This window comes from Corythoichthys intestinalis, chromosome 5 (assembly GCF_030265065.1).
Source record: "Corythoichthys intestinalis isolate RoL2023-P3 chromosome 5, ASM3026506v1, whole genome shotgun sequence".
In the NCBI taxonomy this organism is placed as follows: Eukaryota; Metazoa; Chordata; class Actinopteri; order Syngnathiformes; family Syngnathidae; genus Corythoichthys; species Corythoichthys intestinalis.
The window spans coordinates 56,503,434-56,529,265 of NC_080399.1; the positions used below are offsets into that span (position 1 = coordinate 56,503,434).

The 25,832-nt window shown below is 39.1% G+C and overlaps 1 protein-coding gene across 1 annotated transcript in view; it reads right to left on the reverse strand.

Annotated features, from left to right (window-relative positions):
* Positions 1 to 24,438, reverse strand: part of LOC130916653 (dual specificity tyrosine-phosphorylation-regulated kinase 4-like) — a 29,621-nt gene extending 5,183 nt beyond the window's left edge. The window contains exons 1-10 of the mRNA XM_057837527.1: positions 24,426 to 24,438; positions 24,176 to 24,339; positions 15,177 to 15,313; positions 12,140 to 12,280; positions 11,904 to 12,042; positions 7,022 to 7,101; positions 4,234 to 4,402; positions 4,092 to 4,152; positions 1,807 to 1,909; positions 1,650 to 1,718 (exon numbers count right to left, since the gene is read on the reverse strand). Coding sequence (XP_057693510.1) covers positions 1,650 to 1,718; positions 1,807 to 1,909; positions 4,092 to 4,152; positions 4,234 to 4,402; positions 7,022 to 7,101; positions 11,904 to 12,042; positions 12,140 to 12,280; positions 15,177 to 15,313; positions 24,176 to 24,339; positions 24,426 to 24,438 — 1,076 coding nt within the window. The remainder of the gene's footprint in view (positions 1 to 1,649; positions 1,719 to 1,806; positions 1,910 to 4,091; positions 4,153 to 4,233; positions 4,403 to 7,021; positions 7,102 to 11,903; positions 12,043 to 12,139; positions 12,281 to 15,176; positions 15,314 to 24,175; positions 24,340 to 24,425) is intronic.
* Positions 24,439 to 25,832: the final 1,394 nt, after the last annotated feature.

The window sequence follows — 25,832 nt, forward strand, 5'->3', positions numbered from 1 at the left end:
GTGTCGATGTGTTATTGGTAATTTAAAACTGATTTTACTGTGGATTGGAACATATTCTCGGCACTCCTGTTCGCCATCTGTGTTGTTGTGGAGACGACTTCCGATGCGGAAGAGTGACTTTGCACGTTAACAACACGTCACGCAAATAAACGAATCTGATTGGACGGTTGATTTTGTCTGTGCTCGAGAGGCCGTTAATGGGCTGGGTCCCAGACTATTCTCACAGTGTTTGAAAAATACAGGGAAAACAGTCTGGCCGTGCCAGGCAAGGCATGCACAGGTTTGAGTGTGTCTGGGGCAAGGGCGTAGGTTTGCATAGGGAAGGTAGGGACATAACACTACCAACTTTTTTAGGATGTTGAAATTGTCCCCACCAACTTTTAAGCAACCTTGTTTGCATTATATAATGAGTTCAGCTATATAGATAATTTTGATTTGTCTTCCCATATGTTGTTAGGCTAGAATAGACCCTACCATTATTAATTAAATTGTTTTCATTACTTTCAGACTTACATTTATCCCTTTTCACTTGCTGACTGTGCCAGACCATTTTTTTCCCATCAAACACACGTTTGATTTGCTGATGACTTGACTCCACCCTCCCGCCACACAGACACACACTTACACTCACACAGCCCCGACAGATTCATGTCGACAACATGCCGCCTCTTCCGCCCCCTTCAAAGAGGAGGGATAATTCAAGGGTTTTTTTGGCCAGCAGCAGCCACTTTAAGTAGTGTATAAAGACGTCAATATTGTGACGGTGGCGGAAAGACCACTAATTTTGCTATAGAAAGTCCGACCTGCATCAGAGTTAGCATAACATTAAACTGTGTGAACTTGCTAACCTGCAAAACTACTGCGGTCAGGCCAGCCCCCACAAGGAACAATGAAGTCAAGCTAGCTCTTACTCACTTGGATCATTTTTGGCATTTTGTGCACTATGATCATTTTCATTATCATAATGCAAAAAACGTGGCGCTAACTAAGAATGGGTCCACTTCAGGGGGACACTGACACGAACATGAACTGACATGAAAAAAAATCTGAAATGAAATCACTTCAGAATTTCATGAGGGTACTTTAGTTCGAGTCTTGGGGTAGTCTAGTATGTAGATTGGTCCTTGGATATCTCAGATTTTTTTTATTCATTCACATTTAAAAAAAAAAAAAAATTCACAAAAATCACTTTTATATTACAAAACTATGAGTCTCGGGGTGCTCCAGTGTCCTCCAGAAGTGGACCCATTCCTGGATAACTCACCATTTTTTAACATAAAGGGACTAGCACTTCAAACTTTAGTAGTTTTTTAAAACAATGGTTTGAATTGAACGTTGTATGACCTGAATCAATACATATGAAAGTTAGTATAAGTCAATACAAATTTATTTTGTATTGATCATTGAGCCTATCAAATAATTAGGTTAATATTCTTGATAAATGTAGCCCTGACCCCTGTTGAATAATCTGTTTGGTCTTATCAATGTCCCGTCCCCAGCAAAATGTGAACATGCAAGTTTTGCTATTATATCTTCCCTACCAATGTTGAGCCCAAACCTACACCCTTGGTCCAGGGGGCCATACCTTAGCATGCTACAGTTAGAGTTGTGACTTACTCATTTTAAGACTCGTCTTCAGTGGTTTAGGCAAGTCTTCATTTAGGATCCATGGATGATGCAAAGCCTGCTCTGGTGTGAGTCTCTTCTTTATATCATATCTGATTTTACAATTTACATGCACTTCATGAACATTCATAAAGATTTAAAGTATACTTTAGCTTTGTGAGTATTTTATTGTATACTTACTCTAAGCAGTATGAAATGAAATCCAGAAATTTTGGATTGCTTGACCTTATCCTCATTGCCAGTGTATTTTTGGGGTGTTTTGAGGCTTCCATCTCTGGGCTACCTGCACACATACACAAAGTAATTAAAGGCTTGATATTTGCCTCATTCACCATCAAATGATATGAACAAATGCACTTTTAAAATGAATGCTGCATTAACAATTGTATAGTTTCTAGCACAACAGCTTATTAATGTATTTACATACTGTATTTACCCAACGAGAAGGCAGTTGTGAGATAGAATTTCTTAGTAAACAGCCATTTATCATGAAGTATATGTTCAAGAGCTACCAGCACTAAATAAAAATGTGTGATGTAGATCATGTAAAAAAATATTTTCAAATAGCCTACATGCTATATCCTATATAGCTACATGCTTTAACAGGGCTGTAAATTGCCCAAAGAAGAGCATGTTATGCAATATTGCAAGATGATGAATCGTTGACTTGGGGGCAGAGACTTTGCTGCGTCTGCCAAAGCTGACCAGTTGCTTGCACTCTCACCAGGACGTTTCTTATAATCAACTCTAAAGAGGGTGACAACCAATTCACCTAAAGTAGTAATAATGTAAACGTATATATACATAATTGTTGGCGTAATGTGGTTACGTAATTTGTTAAAGCACAGTATAATAACAGTTCATATCGATAACCTTGTACTAAGAAAAAGATTTACCATTGTTTGTTAAAAAAAAAAAAAAAAAAAAAAAACATCTTAAGCAGTCTTAAGCAGTTACTAATAATATTACTCAGTACTTGAATATTATTTTCACCAAATGCTTTTTTACTTCTACTTGATTACCGTAACTTTCGGACTGTAAGGCGCACCTGACTATAAGACGCCTCCCACCATTTGACACGAAAACAGCATTTGTTCATAGATAAGTCGCACTGGACTATAAGCCGCAGTTGTCCTCACAGTATTATGGGATATTTACACAAAAAGATATTGACCGGTAACACTTTGACAGTGACATCATAAGACCAAATGAACCACCATGATTAATCATTGCTCAAGAAGCTTTATCTGGCCATCACTACTCCCTTAGTGGAGACAATCAACCTCTGCTGCCACCAACTCTCAACACTGTTGTCGTCTAACATGCCCCCTAGCATGCATTGCAGCGCTACAGATGTAAATATCAATCAAAATTCATGTTCTGTGCTAATTATTTCTCCAGTTACTGTTCCAGTTGTTTCATTAATTGCTAGCTATGGTATGTGGTAACACTTTATTTGACAGTAGTGCCATAAGACTGTCGTAAGACCATCATAATTATGAAATTACGCTGCCATGAGCGTTAATGAATGCTTATGACAGACGTCATTTTGTGTCATCCGGCAAATTATCTCACTTTTGAATGGATGGAAAAGGTCCGAGCTGGACATAAATGAAGTTAAAGACATAATCTGCCGGGTGACACTTAATGGCATCTGTCAAAAGCATCCAATAATGCCCATGATAGTGTCATAATTATGACGGTCTTATGGCAGTCTTATGATGCCGCTGTCAAATAAAGTGTTACCTATTAACCCAAAATGAATCAACAAATAAGACGTACTGCCCTATAACCCGCAGGATTCAAAATGAGGGGAAAAAGTAGCGGCTTATAGTCCAAAAATTACTATACATTTTTTGGATAACTACTTTTACTTGAGTAATAAAAGTAACGCTACTGTTACATGAGTAAAATTTTTGGCTACTCTACCCATGTCTTCATTTAGTACATGTGACTATTTGGTGTTTGACAATGAGGCTAAACCTATGAACGGACCACATCAAATTTTTGCGCAAGGTAGACCGAATGTTTAGTTATTTTGCATATGACTGAGGTACAATCAGAAAAATACACAACCTCTGGTGATGTGTAACGTATTTCATTCAAAAAATATGCAAGCAGTTTGCATGTAAAATCAGTATCATTCATCAACTAATTTTAATAAAACTAAATTAGACAGAATGTAACCTATTCGCATTTGTCGTTTAATGTAATAAAACCAAATCACCCCAAATTCCTTTGATTTTGAATTTTCAATCTGATTCTTGTATTTGAAATTCGAAACTTGAGTGTGATTTTTATCATTAATTTTGAGTTATTCATTTAGCTGGAAAAAAGTTGAATTTTATCTTGTATCTTATTTAACTGAAATGCAACATTGCCATGAATTCAGCGTAAACATTGACTGAATATTTTCCTTAAGGATGCATCTAACGAAAATAAAATTTGTAATTTTTGTTGCCTACCAATGCGGAATTTCTTTTCATTTGCTTCAATCTGCATTTCCACTGGTGGAACGCCAAGCACCTGAAAGGAACTGACATTCAAGACCTTGACTTGGACATACAAACAATGGTGAGGCTTACAATTGTTATGAATCAGTCTTACTCTTGTGATAGAGTAGAACATGTCTGCCTTGGTATGGCCACTAAAGAGCGCGTAGCCTCTGTCGAGTTCAGCCAACATACAGCCTAGGCTCCACATGTCAGTTGCTGGGGTAGATGTTTTGCCAAGGAGCAGCTCTGGAGACATGTACGGTAGAGTGTAAATCGTTGGTCTATCTGTGGTAGATCATATAGGAGATACATAAGCTTCTGTATTGCCTACAGTGTTTTTAGTTGCCATGTATGACATGATTTTCAGTGCTGGTTAGCTCCAATAGTCTTCCTAGTGTTCACTATGTTTTAACCAACTACCATTGCATTATGAAAATTTGCACAACATGAAGACACAAGCTCCAAAGCATAAGACTGGTATTAAATAGGGTGTAGGTTGGGTGTATCAGTACTTAGGTTTTGGAAATGTACAGTTAAGTGCATCATACTAGGTCTGTTTCAAATATTTTTATCATGCTAATCAAACAATAATCTTTTAGTCATTTTTAGGTGAACAGAATATAACACAGAATTCTACTACAATATTGTGATGCAGTACAGTTGTACTGCACGCAAACAACCATAAGACCAAACCTATTTTAATACTGCTCTGATAATAACACTGAGGTGAATACCTTTGCATGGTAAAATTGCAGTTACAGCGCTTTGAACAACTTCAAGTGCCTATGACAGCAAAAAGCACATTTGTTTCATATTTCACGCGGTATTTTATGCTCCTGAATGAAATGGACCGCTTGGATGTGAGTGGAAGTGATCGATTTATACAGTGGGGCAAATAAGTATTTAGTCAACCACCAATTGTGCAAGTTGTCCTACTTGAAAAGATTAGAGAGGCCTTTAATTATCAACATGGGTAAACCTCAACCATGAGAGACAGAATGTGGAAAAAAAAAAGACAATCACATTGTTTGATTTTTAAAGAATTTATTTCCAAATTAGGGTGGAAAATAAGTATTTGGTCACCTACAAACAAGCAAGATTTCTGGCGGTCAAAGAGGTCTAACTTCTAACGAGGTCTAACGAGGCTCCACTCGTTACCTGTATTAATGGCACCTGTTTGAACTCATTATCGGTATAAAAGACACCTGTCCACAACATCAGTCAGTCACACTCCAAACTCCACTATGGCCAAGACCAAAGAGCTGTCGAAGGACACCAGAGACAAAATTGTAGACCTGCACCAGGCTGGGAAGACTGAATCTGCAATAGGTAAAACGCTTGGTGTAAAGAAATCAACTGTGGGAGCAATTATTAGAAAATGGAAGACATACAAGACTACTGATAATCTCCCTCGATCTGGGGCTCCATGCAACTCTCTCACCCCGTGGCGTCAAAATGATAACAAGAACGGTGAGCAAAAATCCCAGAACCACACGGGGGGACCTAGTGAATGACTTACAGAGAGGTGGGACCACAGTAACAAAGGCTACAATCAGTAACACAATGCGCCGCCAGGGACTCAAATCCTGCACTGCCAGACGTGTCCCCCTGCTGAAGCCAGTACACGTCCAGGCCCGTCTGCGGTTCGCTAGAGCATTTGGATGATCCAGAAGAGGACTGGGAGAATGTGTTATGGTCAGATGAAACCAAAATAGAACTTTTTGGTAGAAACACAGGTTCTCGTGTTTGGTGGAGAAAGAATATTGAATTGCATCCGAAGAACACTATAGCCAGTGTGAAGCACGGGGGGGGGGGGAAACATCGTGCTTTGGGGCTGCTTTTCTGCAAAGGGACCAGGACGACTAATCTGTGTAAAGGAAAGAATGAATCGGGCCATGTATCGAGAGATTTTGAGTGAAAATCTCCTTCCATCAGCAAGGGTATTGAAGATGAGACGTGGCTCAGTCTTTCAGCATGACAATGATCCCAAACACACAGCCAGGGCAACAAAGGAATGGCTTCGTAAGAAGCATTTCAAGGTCTTTGAGTGGCCTAGCCAGTCTCCAGATCTCAACCCCATAGAAAATCTGTGGCGGGAGTTGAAAGTCAGTGTTGCCCAACAACAGCCCCAAAACATCATTGCTCTAGAGGAGATCTGCATTGAGGAATGGGCCAAAATACCAGCAACAGTGTGTGAAAAGTTTGTGAAGAGTTACAGAAAACGTTTGGCCTCCGTTATTGCCAACAAAGGATACATAACAAACTATGTCTCCTGGTTAGTTTACGCTCTCCGAAGCGTGGGAAATGACAAAAGCCGGACTAACTCCAGTGGCACAAAATATCGTTTGGGTGGTACAAGAACGCGACAGTTTGAATAAATGCATTTTTAATATTTCATATTCCATTCAACACAAGACTGTTATTTGTCATGACCGTACCATTTATTTAGCAAGTGGGGAAAAATACTTACATAAAAAGAATATCCTGTAAAAATATTGGAGTAGAGAGATTGAAACATTCATGACATTTTGCTCCTCTCTGTTGTATTTTCCTTGTTCTGAATCTTCCCCCCTCAATGGGTTGAATTCTAAATCAGATGACATCGTGACACTGCTAACATCATCATTCGGCTGGGAACGCTAGAGAGATCTAATGATAGGCAGGTCTAAATGGCGAAAGACTAATTTCTTGTCATCTGCGCTTTGCCAAATTGTTGTATATAGATGAATTGTCTCAAAATATGATTCTAATTCACATATTTAAGATTTTATACTGTCACAGGCACTTTAATTAACAATTACTTTCAGAATTTTCAACTGTACATCCACTGTTCCGATTGTTTGCTCACTTATAGGGACACTAAAAGTTCACCTGTAAAATTTCAATTGAAAAAGGTACACTTACCATGGTCTTTCAAAAAAATGCATCCTCCAAAATCGCTCACTGCAGCATTGTTTTCCTTGTCTAACAGGATGTTTTCCTGCAAACAAAAAACAAAAAGAAAAAAAAGTAAAGAGATTTGATCGAATTTTAACAATCATAGAACTTTTGGTCAGGATTTAAGGTGGAAACACACTGTGCAGTTGTTTTGGTCGTGCGTTTAAAACGACCGGCCACAAGGGGAGTAACCTAAAGTCTTTGCAGTCACTGGTTTGGTCACTAAAAAGTTTGACATGCTGAACTTTTGTCATAGTCGCTATCTTTTGTTTGGTATAATCTTCTTATGTGTCTCTTCAGAAGTCTAGTTAGCAAACCAAGCAAATAGAGCTTTACCGACTCCGGCAAATTGTTGGGAGCAAGCATCAAGCGGGCAATACGAGTGGAAGTGGTAGTCATTGGGTGTGAACTTCAGCAGTGTGTCTGCATATAGTCTCATGACCTAATCACCAAACGTTCCAGACACAACTCCTTGTCTGTACAGTGTGCATTCTATACGCGGCTCGTTCTGTAACTGAATGCACCCAGAAATTAAAACTGCGCAGTATTGATCTCTTGCCTCCAGTCTTTATTTAACAAATCCAGTCTAGCCGTCTCACCTGAATTGAAAACGAACACGCGGAGGGCCGGAAAGACTGCCTCCAACAGTATCTAAGGTGTCCCACCTGAAATATATGTTATCATCTGCTTCTTGTTCGCCCTTTGCAACCTCCACTTTGGCTCTCCATCACATCTCTTTGTATTATCGTCCTCTTAGTGTCTAACTTCTTCGCTACCCTCTTTCCTTGTATGGTTTCCTGAATTTCACCACTAAATCTTCTTTTTCCAACCAAAAAATACCCCAATACTCTCCTACCCGTTTCTCTGATCACCTTGGCTATCAGGGTCTAATCTTCTATAAGCCTCCCTTTTCTACCGATAGCCTGTCTCACCACGCAAAACGCTCTTCTTCTCTCAGTTTACACCACATGGTTCTCTGCTGCCTTTGTTCTCATGTTCTTCCAGATCAACAGTTCAATCTCCATCAACACAATAATCTGATGTCAAGTTACTCTCTCCTCTGCCAAGACCTTACAGTCACTGACCTTCAAATGATGTGTTTCCATCTCCGCTAAATGTTCCTGCCTCTTCTGGAACGTGTTCACAACTGCTATGACTATCCTTATTTGAAAAGTCTACCAGCACCTGCCCTCCAAGTTCCTTTCCAGGATGCCAAACTTTCATTTCTTCTTCGTTACTTCTATTTCCTTTCCCAACATGTGCATTACAAACTGCACCAATCACAGGTTTGTCTGTCCCGGGAAAAACGTATTCTACCTTAATCCAGAATCTCTTTCTCCTGTAGTTCAGATCCTACATGTGGGGGATAACTACTGTTACCTGCCTAGGTACTGCGGATGTAAATGAGCATTTTTGCTATAATCTGTCATATTTACATCTTTTGGATGTGTTTAATAGATGTTCATCAATGTGCACTGTCCCAATTAAATAAATAAAAAATACTAGTCATATTGTATATAACACCGGCAATTTCAGGTTTCACCCTCATCAATCGATTTAACACTTTTTTTCACCTCAATAATACTCTTTACTAACTCTTCTTTTAAAATTATGCCTACTCCATTTGATTTGTTACCATAGCAAAATAATTTGAAGCCTGCTTCTAGAGTTTCTTTCAACCTGTTTGCCTGCACATACAGTAAATCTATCCTCTTCCTGATCATAATGTCAACCACTCAAAAGCCACCATTTTCAGATCTCATGGCTTTCCCTTCCTCTTCTCTTTTTGATTCAGAATACACTGTCCCTCTCTCCTTCGTCTTCGAACCGCAGTAGATGAATTTCCATTCACGTCAATTTCTTTTGAGGTCAACAGCTTTTTAACCTGAGCCATGGCTGATCTGGTATGAATTTTGGGGGATTTTCGCTCATATTCGTTTGGCAAGGTTTTATGCCAGATACCCTTCCTGCCGCAACCCTCTGCATTTTTCCGGGCTTGGGACCGGCCTACAGCTGACACTGGCATGTGTCCACGTAGGGCTGCATTCATACGGTATTTAACACATGAGGGGCAAAGTACACTTTCCTAAGAGCAATTAGCGAAAACTCACATACTGCACTATACTACCAAGGTTACTATTTTAAAGAAAAAACATTGAGATGATGCATTGATGTATGCTGCTGTGGTGGCCAACATTATTTGCTAGCATGAACTCCCCTGCATACAAGTGCTGAAGGAAAAATTGTTCACTTTGCTTTCCAATCGTCATGCAAGAAGAATCATCACCTTAGCTAGTAAACTAATTCTATCCACATTAGCATTGAGCATAGTATATAAGGGGGTTTAGAAACATTCGAGGACTGGAATAGACAGCAAAAGGCTGTTTTTAAAAGGAAATCACTACAAAAAGTAATTATTCCTCTTTACTATGGCAAGACTATCAGTTCATTAAAAGTTTCCTTTAGTATAAGAAGAAGCAAGAATTATGCCAGAACAACTTTTTGCTGTCTTCCGTAAAACAAGCCAACTACCGTAATTTTTGCACTATAAGGCGCACCAGACTATAAGCCAACACCCACCAAATTTGACACAAAAACAGCATTTGTTCAAAGATTAGCCGCACTGGACTATAAGCCGCAGCTGTCCTCACTGTATTATGGGATATTTACACCAAAAGATACTGTATTTACCGGTAACACTTTGTTTGACAGCGGCATCATAAGACTGTCGTAAGACCAAATGAACTACCATGAAGCTTTGAACCAATTGGCAATCGGCAAAGCTTCAGTGCTTCAAGAAGCTTCACTTGGCCATCACTGTTCTCTTGGGGGAGACAGTCAACCTCTGCTGCCACCTGCTGTCAACACTTGGCGTCCAACATGCCTCCGAGCATGCATTGCAGCGCCACATGTTCTGTGCTAATTATTTCTTCAGTTACTCTTCCAGTTGTTTCATGAATTGCTAGTTATGGTATTTAGCAACACTGTATTTAACAGTGGCGCCATAGGACCGTCACAATTATGACATGAAATGAGATGTCATTTTGTGTAATCCGGCAAATTATTTTACTTTTGAATGGATGTAAAAGATCCGAGCTGTACATAAATGGTGCTAGTGACATAATTTGCCGGATGATACTTCATTCATTAATGCCCATGATAGTGTCATGTCATAATTATGACGGTCTTATGGCAGTCTTATGATGCCGCCGTCAAGTAAAGTGTTTCTGTTAACTTAAATAAATCAACAAATAAACTGCAGTGAACTGTAAGCCGAAGGAGGGAAAAAAGTAGCAACTTATAGTCCGAAACATTACAGTAACAATGTTCCGAGCATCCAGCAATTCCTACTTATGCTTACCCTGACAGTACACGTTTATCACTATTTTTAGGAAAACATGATATTACCTACAGTTGTGGTCAAAAGTTTACATACACTTGTGAAGAACATAATGTCATGGCTCTCTTGAGTTTCCAGTTATTTCTACAACTCTGATTTTTCTCTGATAGAGTGATTGGAACAGATACTTCTTTGTCACAAAAAACATTCATGAAGTTTGGTTCTTTTATGACTTTATTATGGGTGAACAGAAAAAAAGTTATCAAATCTGTTGGGTCAAAAATATACATACAGCAGCGCTAATATTTGGTAACATGTCCCTTGGCCATTTTCACTTCAATTAGGCGCTTTTGATAGCCATCCACAAGCTTCTGGCAAGCTTCTGGTTGAATCTTTGACCACTCCTCTTGACAGAATTGGTGCAGTCCAGTTCAATTTGATGGCTTTCCTACATGGACTTGTTTCTTCAGCATTGTCCACAAGTTCTCAATGGGGTTTAAGTAAGGACTTTGGGAAGGCCATTCGAAAACCTTAATTCTAGCCTGATTTAGCCATTCCATTACCACTTTTGATGTGTGTTTGGGGTCATTGTCTTGTTGGAACACCCAACTGCGCCCAAGACCCAATCTTCGGGCTGATGACGTTAGGTTATCTTGAAGAATTTGAAGGTAATCCTCCTTCTTCAATATCCCATTTACTCTCTGTAAAGCACCAGTTCCATTGGCATGGTGTACTTGGGGTTAAAGGCCTCACCTTTTCTCCTCCAAACATATTGCTGGGCATGGTGGCCAAACAGCTCGATTTTTGTTTCGTCTGACCACAGAACTTTCCTCCAGAAGGTCTTATCTTTGTCCATGTGATCAGCAGCAAACTTCAGTCGAGCCTTAAGGTGCCGCTTTTGGAGCAAGGGCTTCCTTCTTGCACGGCAGCCTCTCAGTCCATGGAGATGCAAAACACGCTTGACTGTGGACACTGACACCTGTGTTCCAGCAGCTTCTAATTCTTGGCAGATCTGCTTTTTGGTCATTCTCGGTTCAATCTTCACCCTCCTGACCAATTTTCTCTCAGCAGCAGGTGATAGCTTGCGTTTTCTTCCTGATCGTGGCAGTGACAAAACAGTGCCATGCACTTTATACTTACAAACAATTGTTTGCACTGTTGCTCTTGGGACCTGCAGCTGCTTTGAAATGGCTCCAAGTGACTTTCCTGACTTGTTCCAGTCAATGATTCGCTTTTTCAGATCCATGTATGTATATTTTTGACCCAGCAGATTTGATCACTTTTTCTGTTCACCCATAATAAAGTCATAAAAGAAACAAACTTCATGAATGTTTTTTGTGACAAAGAAGTATCTGTTCCAATCACTCTATCGGAGAAAAATCAGAGTTGTAGAAATAACTGGAAACTCATGAGAGCCGTGACATTATGTTCTTCACAAGTGTATGTAAACTTTTGACCACAACTGTATTTTCACAGTAAAATAACAAATATACAATGTTACTTACTGGTTTTAGGTCACCGTGAACAATCTTCATGCCTTTGAGCACTTGAAGACACCTAAGCACATCTGTGGCGTACTTTCTGATGTCCCCGTCATGGAGTCGTCGCATTTTGGTCTGCATTAGGGCCTTGAAGAGGTCTTTTCTGGGGGAAAAAATTTATAGAATGCTCTTACAATATCAATGAAAACATACAGTAATTGTAGAAATAGAAATGAAAAATTTTGATGTTGTCAACTTACTCAAAGAGGTCAAAAGTGATGCACAGATGGTTGCGGAAGTAAAAGTACTCCTTCATGTGAACTATATTAGCTTTGTTGCTCTTGTCTAACTTTTGCAGGGTCTTTAAAACTTTTAGTTCCGCCTCCGCAAAACCATGACCCCTGAAAGCAAAAGCATGTCCAGGATGACAATTCAATATGTGTATAGGTATGTCTTGAATTAGCATTCCATATAAATATGTAATATTTTTCTCGACAGGAGTCAATTTTAAGTGGCACATTAATTAAAACCCATCAGTGTCGAACAATAATTTATGCTAATGGTGTAATTAAGTCATTCCGTGGGTTGATGATAGACTGTTAGAAAGAAAAAAGGATTACAATATTATCGTAATTGTTGAAAATGTTCCATGCTTCTGTGTGTTTAGACCAGCAGAGAAGTTTCTAAAGGACTCTAAGGCTAGGTTCATACTGCAGGTCTCAATGCATAATTCCCATTTTTGTCACATCTGTTTTTTTGGCATGCCCATTCAGACTGTCTTTGTCCTTTGATCCCGTTCAAGTATTACACATGCGCACTAACTCACATCCAACAATCATTGAGCAAACTGACGCGCATATGCAGAAGTATCAAAACAAATGCCTACACATGTTGGGTCTGCGTTTTGCCAGTGTGACCAGAGGTGGGTAGAGGAGCCAATAATTGTACTCATGTAAGAGTAGCGTTACCTAAAAACAATATTACTCAAGTAAAAGTAAAAGTAGTCATCCACAAAATGTACTCAGGTACAGGTAAAAAAGTATTTGGTGAAAAGAATACTCAAGTAATGAGTAACATTGTAAGTAACTGCTTACATTTTTATGAATTTTTCTTTTTTAAACAATGGTATTTTTTTCCGACCACGTTATCTATATGAACTGTTGTTATGATACTGTAAAACCCATTATATAACCACATCAAGCCAAATACAAAAAAAAACATTGATTTCTGACAAAAGGGGAAAAAATTACATAAAAGAAGCCATATTCCTCCAAAGAGCATGAGAGCCCTCTGGTGGAAAAAATAGTTCCTTCATAATTACTGTTATGAAATTAAAAGGATCATATCTCCGGTTTTCCGTGGTCAATCGGTGCCAAATAAAACCTATGAGAGGTTAAAATCTGTGTTTTCCTGTCCAATTGAGGGCAACGCTCTATGTCAAATACTTCATTTTTTATGGTGCTTTGAAGACACCACATGATTGAACAGGCATGGAGTGTAGCTAGAACGGAAAGCATGCGTCTGATTGGTATAATGGAGTCATGTGATTATTGTTGCGACATTGGTAAAATTGGTAGAGCTTGTCAAACCGTGGTGAGGTTTGTTGGGTCGTGGCGTCATTTCCTGCTTTATTTTGACAGTTATACGCTCGTCATTCCAGAGCACTTGCCCTTCCTTGTGTCAACCCTAATCACCGATTGATCCCACCTGTTTCCCATTACCTTCTGTGTGCGTTTTTAGTCAGTCTCCCCTTTGTTTTGTGCCAGAGTGTCATCGTCTGCCGTCGTATCACCCAAGCCCACGTTTGTCCACAGCCATAAGAGAAATTCTGATTGTGAATCTTTTGTAAGCATTTTTGAGTTTGTTTGCTACTTTGTGTTTATATGATGTTTGCCTTCCATAGTGGAGTGACTTTTTTTGTGCTGTATTGTCTGACCCTGAATCCTTCGTAAACATTTTTTAGTTTGTTCTGATCATGAATCTTTTTTAAGCATTTTTGAGTTTTTTCGCTACTTTTGTGTTTATGATAAGATTTTTACCTTCCAGAGTGGACTTTTTGTTGTGCCATATTGTGAAATAAATACCTTAGAGACAACTGCATTTGAGCTCTGCCTCAAGTCCAGTCCTGACAGAGCTACTTTTGACGTCGCTAACAATAAATAAATAAATCTCATATGTAGAATAAAGAGAGAAAAAATGTAACTCTTGTGTAGCCCAAAGTAGCAGAGTAAGAGTAGCGCTTTTCTTCAAAAATCCCCTCAAGTTAAGGTAAAAAGTGTGGCTTAGTAAAACTTTTCTCAAAGTTACTCAAGCACATGTGACGTGTTACTACCCACCTCTGAGTGTGACCAAATTTTAATTTCCAAAAAGTTTACTCCTACTCGTATATTCAAAGTTAATATGGATTGATAGAACGCACACATACGGTCACTTTGGCCCGACCATTGGCCACGTAAGAAATACTGAAATATTGTTCATTTGGTGCAGAGAAAGAAAAACGAGCATGCCCTGACTTTTTTTTTTTTTTTTTTGATGACTGTGGTCAAGCCCTCCTTCTGCCTAACAGCTGAGCTCCAGCTAAATGTTAATGTAATGCACAGCTCCATTGATGTCGTCCTCCTGTACGCTCTTGCTCTTTCTGATGTAATTGCTGCATGAATTCTGATTTGGGAGGCCTGAAAGTTTTTTTTTTTAAATGTGGCCTGGATCAGATTATAACCACATATGAAAGTGACCAAGATCGGGTTTGAAATGGTCCACTTCTACGTGACTTGTCCCTTCAAGTCACTCGAAAACATGAATTCCACCAGCTTGATTCGCGAAAAAAAACATTTGTGGATTATAGTCTGTGGTGCCGTTGTCTGCTCTGGGATCCACTCCTGTCTGCATACCCTAAGCGTTCGGGAGTTGTGCTCAAAATTCTTCAATTATTTAAATCTTTTTTTACCTAACCAATCAAACTAAAATGGTCAAATCTACAATTGCATTTGTCTAGATTACACTTAAATGCTGTCTGAGATTTAAAAAAAAAAAAAAAAAAAAAAAGACTTCCTACGACACTATACGGAAGTAAGGGTTGAATTATTTTTAACACAATTGTTAACTTTTTCGTTTTTCTAAAGGCCTGTTTGTCATCGTATTAACTGTATTTCTTAACTGTCTCAGTGCTTACTTTGGAACACCAAAGAAACACGTTCTTATACAGTAACATAAATTTCATGTTAAAATTAGGACCTATTATTTGGGGTATGAAATTTCCAAGTCCTTTTTGTTATACATGTTTTGGTGACATCTTACTCGGATGTGTTTCGAAAGACCTTGACTGCCACGAGCATTGTTGTCTTGTGGTCCTTACACTTGAGGACTTTGCCAGCAAATCCCGATCCTATCACCCTCAGTATTTCAAAACGATAAGCCAGGTGGTCTCCAATCCTCTGTTGATGAAAAGGTCATTGACCAATTAATTGATTAGAATTATTTCCTTCAAGAATCTACAAATAAACAACACAAACATAGAAACAAATTCATGAAGACTATCTGTGAAACAGCTGCATGGTTTTACAGTATTTTGGGGATGCAAAAGGATATTTAGTAGGAGATGAGAATCTTTTTTTCAGATTAGATTTTTAGTAGACTGGGCTATTGTAAAGGTATAGACAAGTCTTAAAAATCAATTAGGAAGCTGCAGCTAATACAGAATGCTGCTGCCAGAGTCCTTAAAAATACAAGGACACTGGCCATATACTGCGGGAATTAGATCGTTACACTGGGTTCATGTGAGTCAAAAGAATTGACTATAAAATACTGCTGCTGGTCTACAAAACACCTAATGGCATTGGACCAAAATACAGAGGAATGAAAAAGTATCTGAACCTTTTGGAATTTCTCATATTTCTGCATAAACTCACCATCAAATCTTATCTGATCTTTGTCAAAATCACACAGATAACTGTTTTACCTAAAGCCACCCAAACATTTATAGGTTTTCATATTTTATGAGGATAGCTTGCAAATAATGACAGAAGGGGGGAAATAACTGAAGCCTCTGGCTAAGGAGACTTAAAGAGCAACCAATTTATACTAAACAATTTAAATCAGGTGTGTGCACAATTACTTATGAGTGGTTTAAAGCTGCCCTGCCTACTATAAAACACACCTAGTAAGAATTGTCTTGAAGAGAATCACTTGCCACGTTTACATGGAGCCAAATATTCCAATTACAATCGGAATATTTGTTCAAACCGAATAAATGTGTTCCATATAAACACCTCATTCGGAATGAACAGGCCCAAACTGAATGGAATTTCATTCTGATTCACAGGGGTGGAATATTCCTTTTCCCAAACCGATTAGAAGTAAAATTATATCATGTAAACAGGGAAGCGGAATGGTGTCTGGTTGCGTTCTTTCTGCGCATGCTCCGTATGACGTGGTGACGTCACTCGGTGACGTAAGTGACGTCACTTGCAACATGGCTTCCAAGCACACGCACAGCGCACCCACACAACTTTTTAAATGAACCGCGTATCATTCTGAAGTTTTGTTTCCACTCGAAAAGTTAAAACAGCAGCTGATCTGACGATCGATCTCCATGTTTTGCAACGTGACGCTTTGTTTTGATTAATCTGCGCATGTCAGACGGCAGTTGTCAAACGTCCTTTCGGAATAAAGGCAGTCACATGTAAATGCTGGATCGGAATAGATGAAGTGACATGTAAACAGCTGATGTGAAATTTCCATTCGGAATGATTTGAATCGGTATGAATAAAAGTCAACATGTAAACGTGGCTATTGTCTGATGTGCATCATAGCTCGGTCAAAAGAGCTGTCTGAAGACCTCTAATCAAGGATTATGTATTCGTATATAGCTGGGAAATTATACAAAACCATCTCTAAATTTCTGGATGTTCATCAATCGACAGTCAGAGAAGTCTAAAAATGGAGAGAGTTTGGCACTGTTGCTTCTCTCCCAAGGAGTGGCCATCCACCAAAGATGATGCCAAGAGTTCGGCGCAGAATACTCAGAGAGGTAAAGAACCCCAGAGTGTCTGCTAAAGACTTACAGAAATCACTGGCACAGTCCAATATTTCTGTGCACACATCAACTATATGTAAAACTTTGGCCAAGAATGGTGTTCTTGGGAGGACTCCACGAAGGAAGCCACTGCTGTCTAAAAAAAAAAAAAACATTGTTGCTTGTTTAATGTTCGCAAAAGGCACTTGGACACTCCACAGAAGGTTTGGCAAAAAATGTCGACTGATGAAACCAAAGTTGAATTTTTGGGGAGTAACACACAACGTCATGTGTGGAGGAAAAATGGAACAGCTCAACAACATCAACACCTCATCTCCACCGTGAAGCATTGTGGCGGGAGCATCATGATTTGTGGCTGTTTTGCTGCCTCATGGCCTGAACAACTTATAATCATTAATGGAAGAATGACTTCAAAAGTTTATCAGGATGTTTTGGAGGAAAACCTGAGATTGTCCGTCAGACAGTTGAAGTTAAAAACATGGATGATGCAATAAGAAATGATCCAAAACACAGAAGTAAATCAACTTCAGAATGGTTTCAGAAGAACAAAGTACACATTCTGGAGTGGCCAAGTCAAAGTCCAGACTTGAACCCCATTGAGATGCTGTGGCATGACCTAAAGACAGAGATTCATGCCAGACATCCTAGGAATCTGACTGACCTACAGCACTTTTGTAGGGAAGAATGGGCCAAGATTGGTCCTGATCAATGTGCCAGACTGATCTGCAGCTACTGGAAGGATCTGGTTGAAGTTATTGCTGCCAAAGGGGAGGGCACAAAATATTTAATGTGATGGTTCACTTACTTGCACCAGGAGACCTGAGCAAGTCGCAGGTTTGAATCACCACTCGCACTCACCCACCCGCCCTCACAGGACCCAGAACCCCCTCATTCACCATAGAGGAGCCTCATGTGAGGAATGTCTTACAGTCAGTAAACCCCAGGAAGGCTGCAGGGCCAGACGGAATACCAGGGAAAGTACTCAGAGCGTGTGCAGAGCAGCTGTCCCTCATCTTCTGCAGGATCTTCAACTTCTTCCTGTCCCAAGCAGTCATCCCAACCTGCCTGAAATCTGCTACCATATCCCGGGTCCCAAGAAGACACCAATATCTGGCCCAAACGACTATCGCCCTGTTGCCCTCACCCCAATAATTATGAAGTGCTTCGAGAGGCTGGTTTTCTGGCACATCAAGGACACCGCATGGGTTGGACTAATCTCACAGGAAGATGAGGCACCCTACAGAGAGGAAGTCCACAAACTCTCTGCCTGGTGCTCAGACAACAGTCTGGCCCTGAACACCACCTAAATCAAAAAGGTCATCATGGACTTCAGGAGGAAGTGTACCGACCCACCGCTCCTGTACATCAGTGGCGAGTGTGTGGAGAGGGTCCACACCTTCAGGTTCCAGATCTCAGATGACCTCTCATGGACAGCAAAAATAACAGCTATCATAAAGAAAGCTCAGCAGCGTCTACACTTCCTGCGAGTCCTCAGGAGGAACAAGCTGGATAGGAAGCTGCTGCTGGCCTTCTATCACTCATCCATTGAGAGTCTACTAACATAGTGCATTTCCACCTGGTACGGGAGCTGCACTGCTGCAGACAGGGAAAGAATTTAGAGGACAGCCAAGACGGCGCAGAGGATCATTGGCTGTCCTCTCCCCTCCCTGATGGACATCTACTCCTCTCGATGCCTCAGCAGAGCTCTAAACATCCTCAAGGACAGCTCACATCCTGGTTCCCAGCTGTTCGAACTGCTCCCCTTTGGGAGACGCTATAGGTTTTTAAAAGCGAGAACAAACAGACTGAGGAACAGTTTCTTTGCTAAAGCCAATCCATCTCCACCCTGAACAGCCATATGTAACACCACATCACCCAATGTCCAATATTCATTTAAATGCAATATACTATATGCAATACTTACTAAGTGCAATATTCAATGCCTCACTGTCAACTTTTGCTACTTAACTTCTATTCACACATATTCTATGTGCAATACTAATTTACGTGCAATATTCAATGCCGCACTGTCAACATCGCCACTTAACTTCTATTCAAACATATTCTATGTGCAATAATTTACGTGAAATATTAATGTGCAATATTCAATGCCCTCCCTGTCAACTGGTACTACTTCACTTCAATTATTGGCACTGCCTGACCATAGGACTACCTCATACATATTTTATATTTATTTAGATTTTATACTTTTATTCTTGCAAGCCACTTCCGAGATTTTTACCTGTCCTGCACTGTAAAGGGAGATGCTCCACAATTTCATTGTACAACTGTATAATGACAATAAAGGGCTATTCTATTCTATTATTATTTTTACCCCCTTCTGTCATTGTTTGCATACTATCCTCATTCAAATATGAAAACCTGTAAATGTTCGAGTAGTTTTCGTAAAAGCAGACACTGTTTTTTCATCCGTGTGATTTTGACAAAGATCAGATCACATTTGATGGTGATTTAATGCATAAATGTGAGAAATTCCAAAAGGTTCAAATACTTTTTCATACCACTGTACATGCTTGATTTCCTTGAGTCCACGAAGCATCTAGAACACTAAGGTCGTCTGGAACCGGTCTGCTCTGTGTTCCAAGAACAAGAACCAAGCAGGGTGAGGCTGTATTCAGTTACTTTGCTTCTCACCTCTGGAACAAGTTCCCTGAAGCTCTAAAGTGTGTTCAAACCGTTAGCTCCTTTAAATCAAGGCAACTATTTACCACAGCGTATTCATAACTGCCCATATACAGTTCTTTAGATTTCAAGTTATATGACTTTTACTTTTCATTCAAATTGTTTTTGTTTTTATTTCTATTTCAGGTTAAAATTGTTTTTCTCTTAACTTTCTAGATTATTTAAAGGGAACCACAGATAAAAAGTCATGTAGTTCTTTAAAGATAAATGTTAGTATGAGTAATAATAATTTGATATTAAAAGCCCTATTCATGTTTTCGTTTTAATAAATTTTGTAAAATTTTAAATAAAAATAGTAGCTCGCCATTGTTGTTGAAGTCGCAGGGCGATGACGTCATAGGGCCACGTAGGGATTGGAATTGATAGGATTTTTACGATTCCGATTCCATTATCGATATTGCTTAACGATTCGATTCTTTATCGATTCTCTTATCGATTATAATTTGGGGGGAAAGAAGAACAAACGTTTTGATTGGCTTTGAGTGTGTTTAATCAGAAGTCACAACCTTAGAAACTCACAACGAGGTCAAAAGAGGCCCAAAGCCTCAATGTTAACTGTGGCAATAAGTTGCAAATACACAAGAATGTTTAACATTTTACTGAAACATTTTTCTAACAGAAATAAAAAATATTGTTATACATTGGCATATAGGTCTTTGTTCTGCCTTTGGCAATATGTGTTAAGCAGGGGTCCCCAAACTTTTTCCTGTGAGGGCCACATAACTTTTACCTTCTCTGATGAGGGGCCAGGGTCAGTTTGTAACAGAAAAGGTGTGACGATTTGCAGTTTGCCTAAATGTAAAAATTTATTGGTTTTCAGAAAGCCACAATCAAATAACCCTTTCTGGATTCTTCATGGAACAAAAGGTAAATAAAATAAAAATTATAATATAATATAATATAATATAATATAAGATAATATAATATAATATAATATAATATAATATAATATAATATCACTATTAATTAGATAGATAATAACCAAATAACCCCCTCTGGGTTCTTCACAGAAAAAAGCTAGGAAATAAATAACACTATTGGCGAAAAAAAAAAAAAAATGTTCAGGGGGCCGGACCAAATGTGGAGGCGGGCCGTGTCTGGCCCGCGGGCCGTAGTTTGGGGATATTACACTTTAACAGTTAAAGCAGACATGTCCAAAGTCCGGCCCGGGAGCCAAATGCGACCCGTGGTCAAATTTCATCCGACCCCCAGCCTCTGTCATAAAATCAATAACATCTGGCCCGCACACAGACTTAATAAATTGGTCAGCAGTACTGCCACAAGCATATGAAGTAGCTTACACACTAAATGCTGCTCCTCATTTACCCACTAAAAGGCAGCAGCACTCTAAGCAACATTACCCAGTGTGACCCTTTACTCCCAATTTTCTAAAATGGCGACAATCAACAAAAAAAGTTGACTGCGACGGCCGACGCTTCAAGGATAGGTGGAAATTGGACTGTTTCTTCAGTAAAATAAGCAACAACTATGTCTGCCTCATTTGCAAAGAGACAGTCACTGTTTTTAAAGAGTTCAATGTGAGGCGATATTATCAAACAAGACACGCTGACCTGTACGACAAGATTACAGGGAAGATACGCAGCGAGAAATTGAAGCAACTTGAAGCTACGGTAGTTTAATTTCACAGCAGCAGTATTTCACAAGAGCCGAGAGTCAAAAGAGAACGCTACAAGGCTAGTTGCGAGATTGTTGAAATTATTAATAAAAAAAAATAATGAAACAAATGTGACACACAGAATGGCTTGCTAAAATTTGCTTAAATATATTGTTCTTTGTAAAGGTCGTCAGCCAAGGTCGGCCCCCCACATTTTTATCACACCAAATCTGGCCCCCTTTGCAAAAAGTTTGGACACCCCTGAGTTAAAGTGTATTATTTACCATTATATTGAAATGCATGCCTTTTAGTTTTTATGGTGCTTTCACGCTCAAGTAGGGGCGCCCTTGCGCTTCCTCACGCGAAGAAGAAGTGCCGCATCCAAGCGAGTGAGCTAGTTAGTGAGAGAGGGAAACACTGCTATGAGCCTACGTTCTTTGTTAATGTTTGTAAACTATCTAGAGGCAACGCCTGTATATATCATCTTTTGTGTTGTTGTGTGTTTCCACTCGCAATCGGACACTTAAATCCAGTTGTACAGTGGTTTGAACGATGTGCTAATGCTAGCGAACGCATGCTAAATGTTTGTGTTATTATTGTATTAGCAGCTAATCATCGCTGATTTACGTTGATGCGAACCTGTTTGTATTTCTATTTTTAGTTTCACTCTTCAAGTGATGGTTGAATAAAGTCAGCAAATTATACAAACATCTTTTGCATCGCCATTTGGAGTTTAGCTAGCTGTATAGCCAGGACTGAGCCTTAGCGTCTCGGTGAGGACAGTACAATCGTATTGCCTCCCGATGCGGTTATCTCCTCCTTGCAATGACTGCAAGTCGCTTTGTTGTCATTTTTCCTCGTGAAGTGAATACACACTTTCAAGCGTTTGAACCTGCGTGCTGTCATTGTTATGTTTACGGCTGCAATGCTCGTGCTAAACCATTGTAGCCTTTCATTTTCACCCTCTTTCCTGGTGAAGTGTAGCCAAACTTTGGAGCGAGTGGTTCTTGGCGCCATGCTAGTTTGATGCGTCTGGACAACAAGACACGTCATGCAATACGTGTATTTAGGAATCGTTAAAGGGATCGTTAAGGCTTTTTCATTGTGAGGTCGAGGCCTCAAAACACTAGGAACCGGTTCGGAATTGGAATCGGATTTCGATTCCCATCCCTAGGGCCACACTGCCGTACTTCACAGTCATTCTAACTATGTAAGGTAGGTGTAAGGTAAGGTACACTTCAAGATGTCAATGGCGAGTTTTACATTGATAAGACATGAAGCCAATGAGTGCGTTTTGTCCCTCGACTGACACCTTAGCTCCCGTTTTTTTGTTTTGTTTTGTTTTTAGACCGGGTCTATCGTGATTCACGTTCATTTGAGTGCTGTCTTCACAAGACTCCTGAAAATGACTCCCAGCAATATAGTTTGTGTATTGTGACTAAATATTGCCATCCAGTGTCATCCAAAGTCTGAGCAAGTTTTATGTGTAATTTGCGCATCTATTTTGATTGGGAATCCCAGTTCTCTTTGCATTGTTGTGTTAACTGTGTGAGAATAGGGCCTCAGTAATACAGATTGAAGCACTTCTCTTCTTGGTGACATTTTTTGAGAGCTATGAGTATTATCTTTGTAGTATTTTCACTTATGATACTTATGTGTGTTGTGAAAGAGTTGTCGAAGCTCATGCCAATAAACGGTGCGGTCCGAGCTACTTATCTGAATGCCTGTGTCCACTCACCTTTCTCTCTCCCACTGTGGATTAAAGAAACTACAGCGTCAGTCTTGGCTTGAGCCCTAATTAATGTAAAACTCGCCATTGACACCTTGTGGCGTATTTAAATCACTACCTTACATAATTAAAGAGTGACACGTTTTTTGTTTATTTCTTTAAGAGTGTCAGGTGGAATTCTGGCAGCGTGGCCCTGTGACGTCACCGCCCTGCGACGTCAACAACAATGGCAACCTACTAGTTAAAATAATTTTACAAATTGTATAAAAACGAAAACATCAAGACGGGTTCCAATATAAAATTATAATAACTTTTACTAACATTTACCTTTTAAGAACTAAAACTCTTTCTATCTGTGGATGCCTTTAATGGGATCTTTATGTAGTATTTTATTTGTGTTTTGGGATTTTTATGTGATGTAAAGCACTTTGAATGACCTGTGTTGAATTGTGTTATGCAAATAAGTTTGCCTTACCTTATTTAAAAATTTCTTGTTTTATAATAAATATTTATTTATTATTTTATTTATTTATTTATTTATTTATTTATTTATTTTCCTTTTCAGGCATCGACAGGCAACAATCCAAACGTACAGCATTCATTTGTTTACATTCAATTAAACAATTAATATAGACTCCACCTTATTCATCCCTGTTATGCATGATTTTTTAAGAAGTTGTATTTTGGTGAGATGGATAACAAAATAAGACTTAAGTGCTGGTTGGCTAAAGTATTCAAGATATTTAATGTTATTTATGACAAACATTGATGTATTTACATAATAATCAATTTACAAGTTGCTACATTTGACATTAGATGCATATATCAGTGTGTGCCACCACCTATGAAATCTGTCTACATTAATGCATTTTATCCACTTCCAAAACACCAAGGTTTATGCAATACATTTAACCTAAATTGCTTGAATTTTATTTTTTTATTCCAGCCAGATGCTGTACCTCAAAAATGATAGCCAATTGACACTTTCAACCATTTAGTAAAGTCTCACTACTTTTATCCAGGAAGCATTTTCCTTCCCGGCCAGTGTCATTTATTACCTTATGTTAATGAATATTTAGCAGAAAACTAGAAATGTGAAGGTTTAACTTTCAAAAATGGTTAAGTCCATCCATCCCTTCATTCTGGAATGATCCATACATTACGTAGATTTAGTCAAATGAAAAATAGAAAACAATTAGTAGTTTTGTACTTACTGGTCTGTAGAATCCTTGGTCATCATCAAATGACTTGGCCTCCTCAGATGTAGTTAATGCCCGAATTTTACTGTCTTTTTTTCCTACGAACCAAACTTTTCTATATTCTTTAATTTCATTCTGTTCAAACGGTGTCAAATATCGTTTGGTATCTTTAAGAATACCTGCACACACATTAGTATATCAGCTTACATATATTTGTCATAAGAACACAACAGCAAATGACTGACTGGTGACGTGGAGCTCTTACTTTCACATGTCATACTCGGCAAGTTGAAAGTAAAGATTTTGTTTTTGATTGTTGTTCTGTATGCCTGAATAGAAAGAAAAACTGAAAACATTTACAAAGAAACTTGAAATACTCACAAATGTGGATACATTTGTAAAACTATTAGAACAGACCTGAATAGTAGGTTTGGAGAGTGCTTCTTGATTGATTTGGTTTTGTGGGTAGCTGATATTTTGACATATTAATCCAAATTCCGTTTTCAGAGGAGGGAGTAATGGTGGTGTGATCTGATAATTTTCAGCACATTTTGACTTTCGGTGCTCCTTGTTATTTCTTGATGTTGGTCGCCTCTAGAAATGATACAAGATAAAAATTTCAGGCTACTGTGAATAAAATAGTATCTCTATTAACATTTTACTGACAACCCAGATTATATCATCACTGTTAAAACGTTTGGCTGTTGTTTGGATGTACAGGTATGAAAAAGTATCTGAACCTTTTGGAATTTCTTACATGTCTGCATAAAATCAAATGTGATCTGATCTTTGTCAAAATCACACAGATGAAAAAACTGTCTGCTTCAACTAAATCCACCCAAACATTTAAAGGTTTTTGTATTTTAATGAGGATAGTATGCAAACAATGACAGAAGGGGGAAAAATAAGTGAACCATTACATTTAATATTTTACCCAGACACTTCTTGTAGCTGCAGATCAGTCTGGTACACCGATCAGGACTAATCTTGGCCCGTTCTTCTCTACAAAACTGTTGTAGTTCAGTCAGATTCCTGGGATGGCTGACATGAATCGCTGTCTTTAGGTCATGCCACAGCATCTCAATGGGGTTCAAGTCTGGACTTTGACTTGACCTCTCCAGAACGTGTATTTTATTTTTCTCAAACCATTCTGAAGGTGATTAGCTTCTGTATTTTGGATCATTGTCTTGTTGCAGCATACATCCTCTTTTTAGCTTCAACTGTCTGACGGACAGCCTCAGGTTTTCCTGCAAAACATCCTGATAAACTTTTGAATTCATTCTTCCATTAATGATTGCAAGTTGTCCAGGCTCTGAGGAAGCAAAACAGCCCCAAATCATGATGTTCCCGTCACCATGCTTCACGGTGGGGATGAGGTGTTGATGTTGGTGACCTGTTCCATTTTTCCTCCACACATGACGTTGTGTGTTACTCCCAAACAATTCAACTTTGGTTTCATCTGTCCACAAAATATTTTGCCACAACTTCTGTGGGGAATCTAAGTGCCTTTTGCAAACAATAAACGAGCAACAAGGTTTTTTTTTAGACAGCCGTGGCTTCCTCCGTGGAGTCCTCCAATGAACACCATTCTTGGCCATAGTTTTACATATAGGCTATTTGATTTATGCACAGGAATATTGGACTGTGCCAGTGATTTCTATAAGTCTTTAGC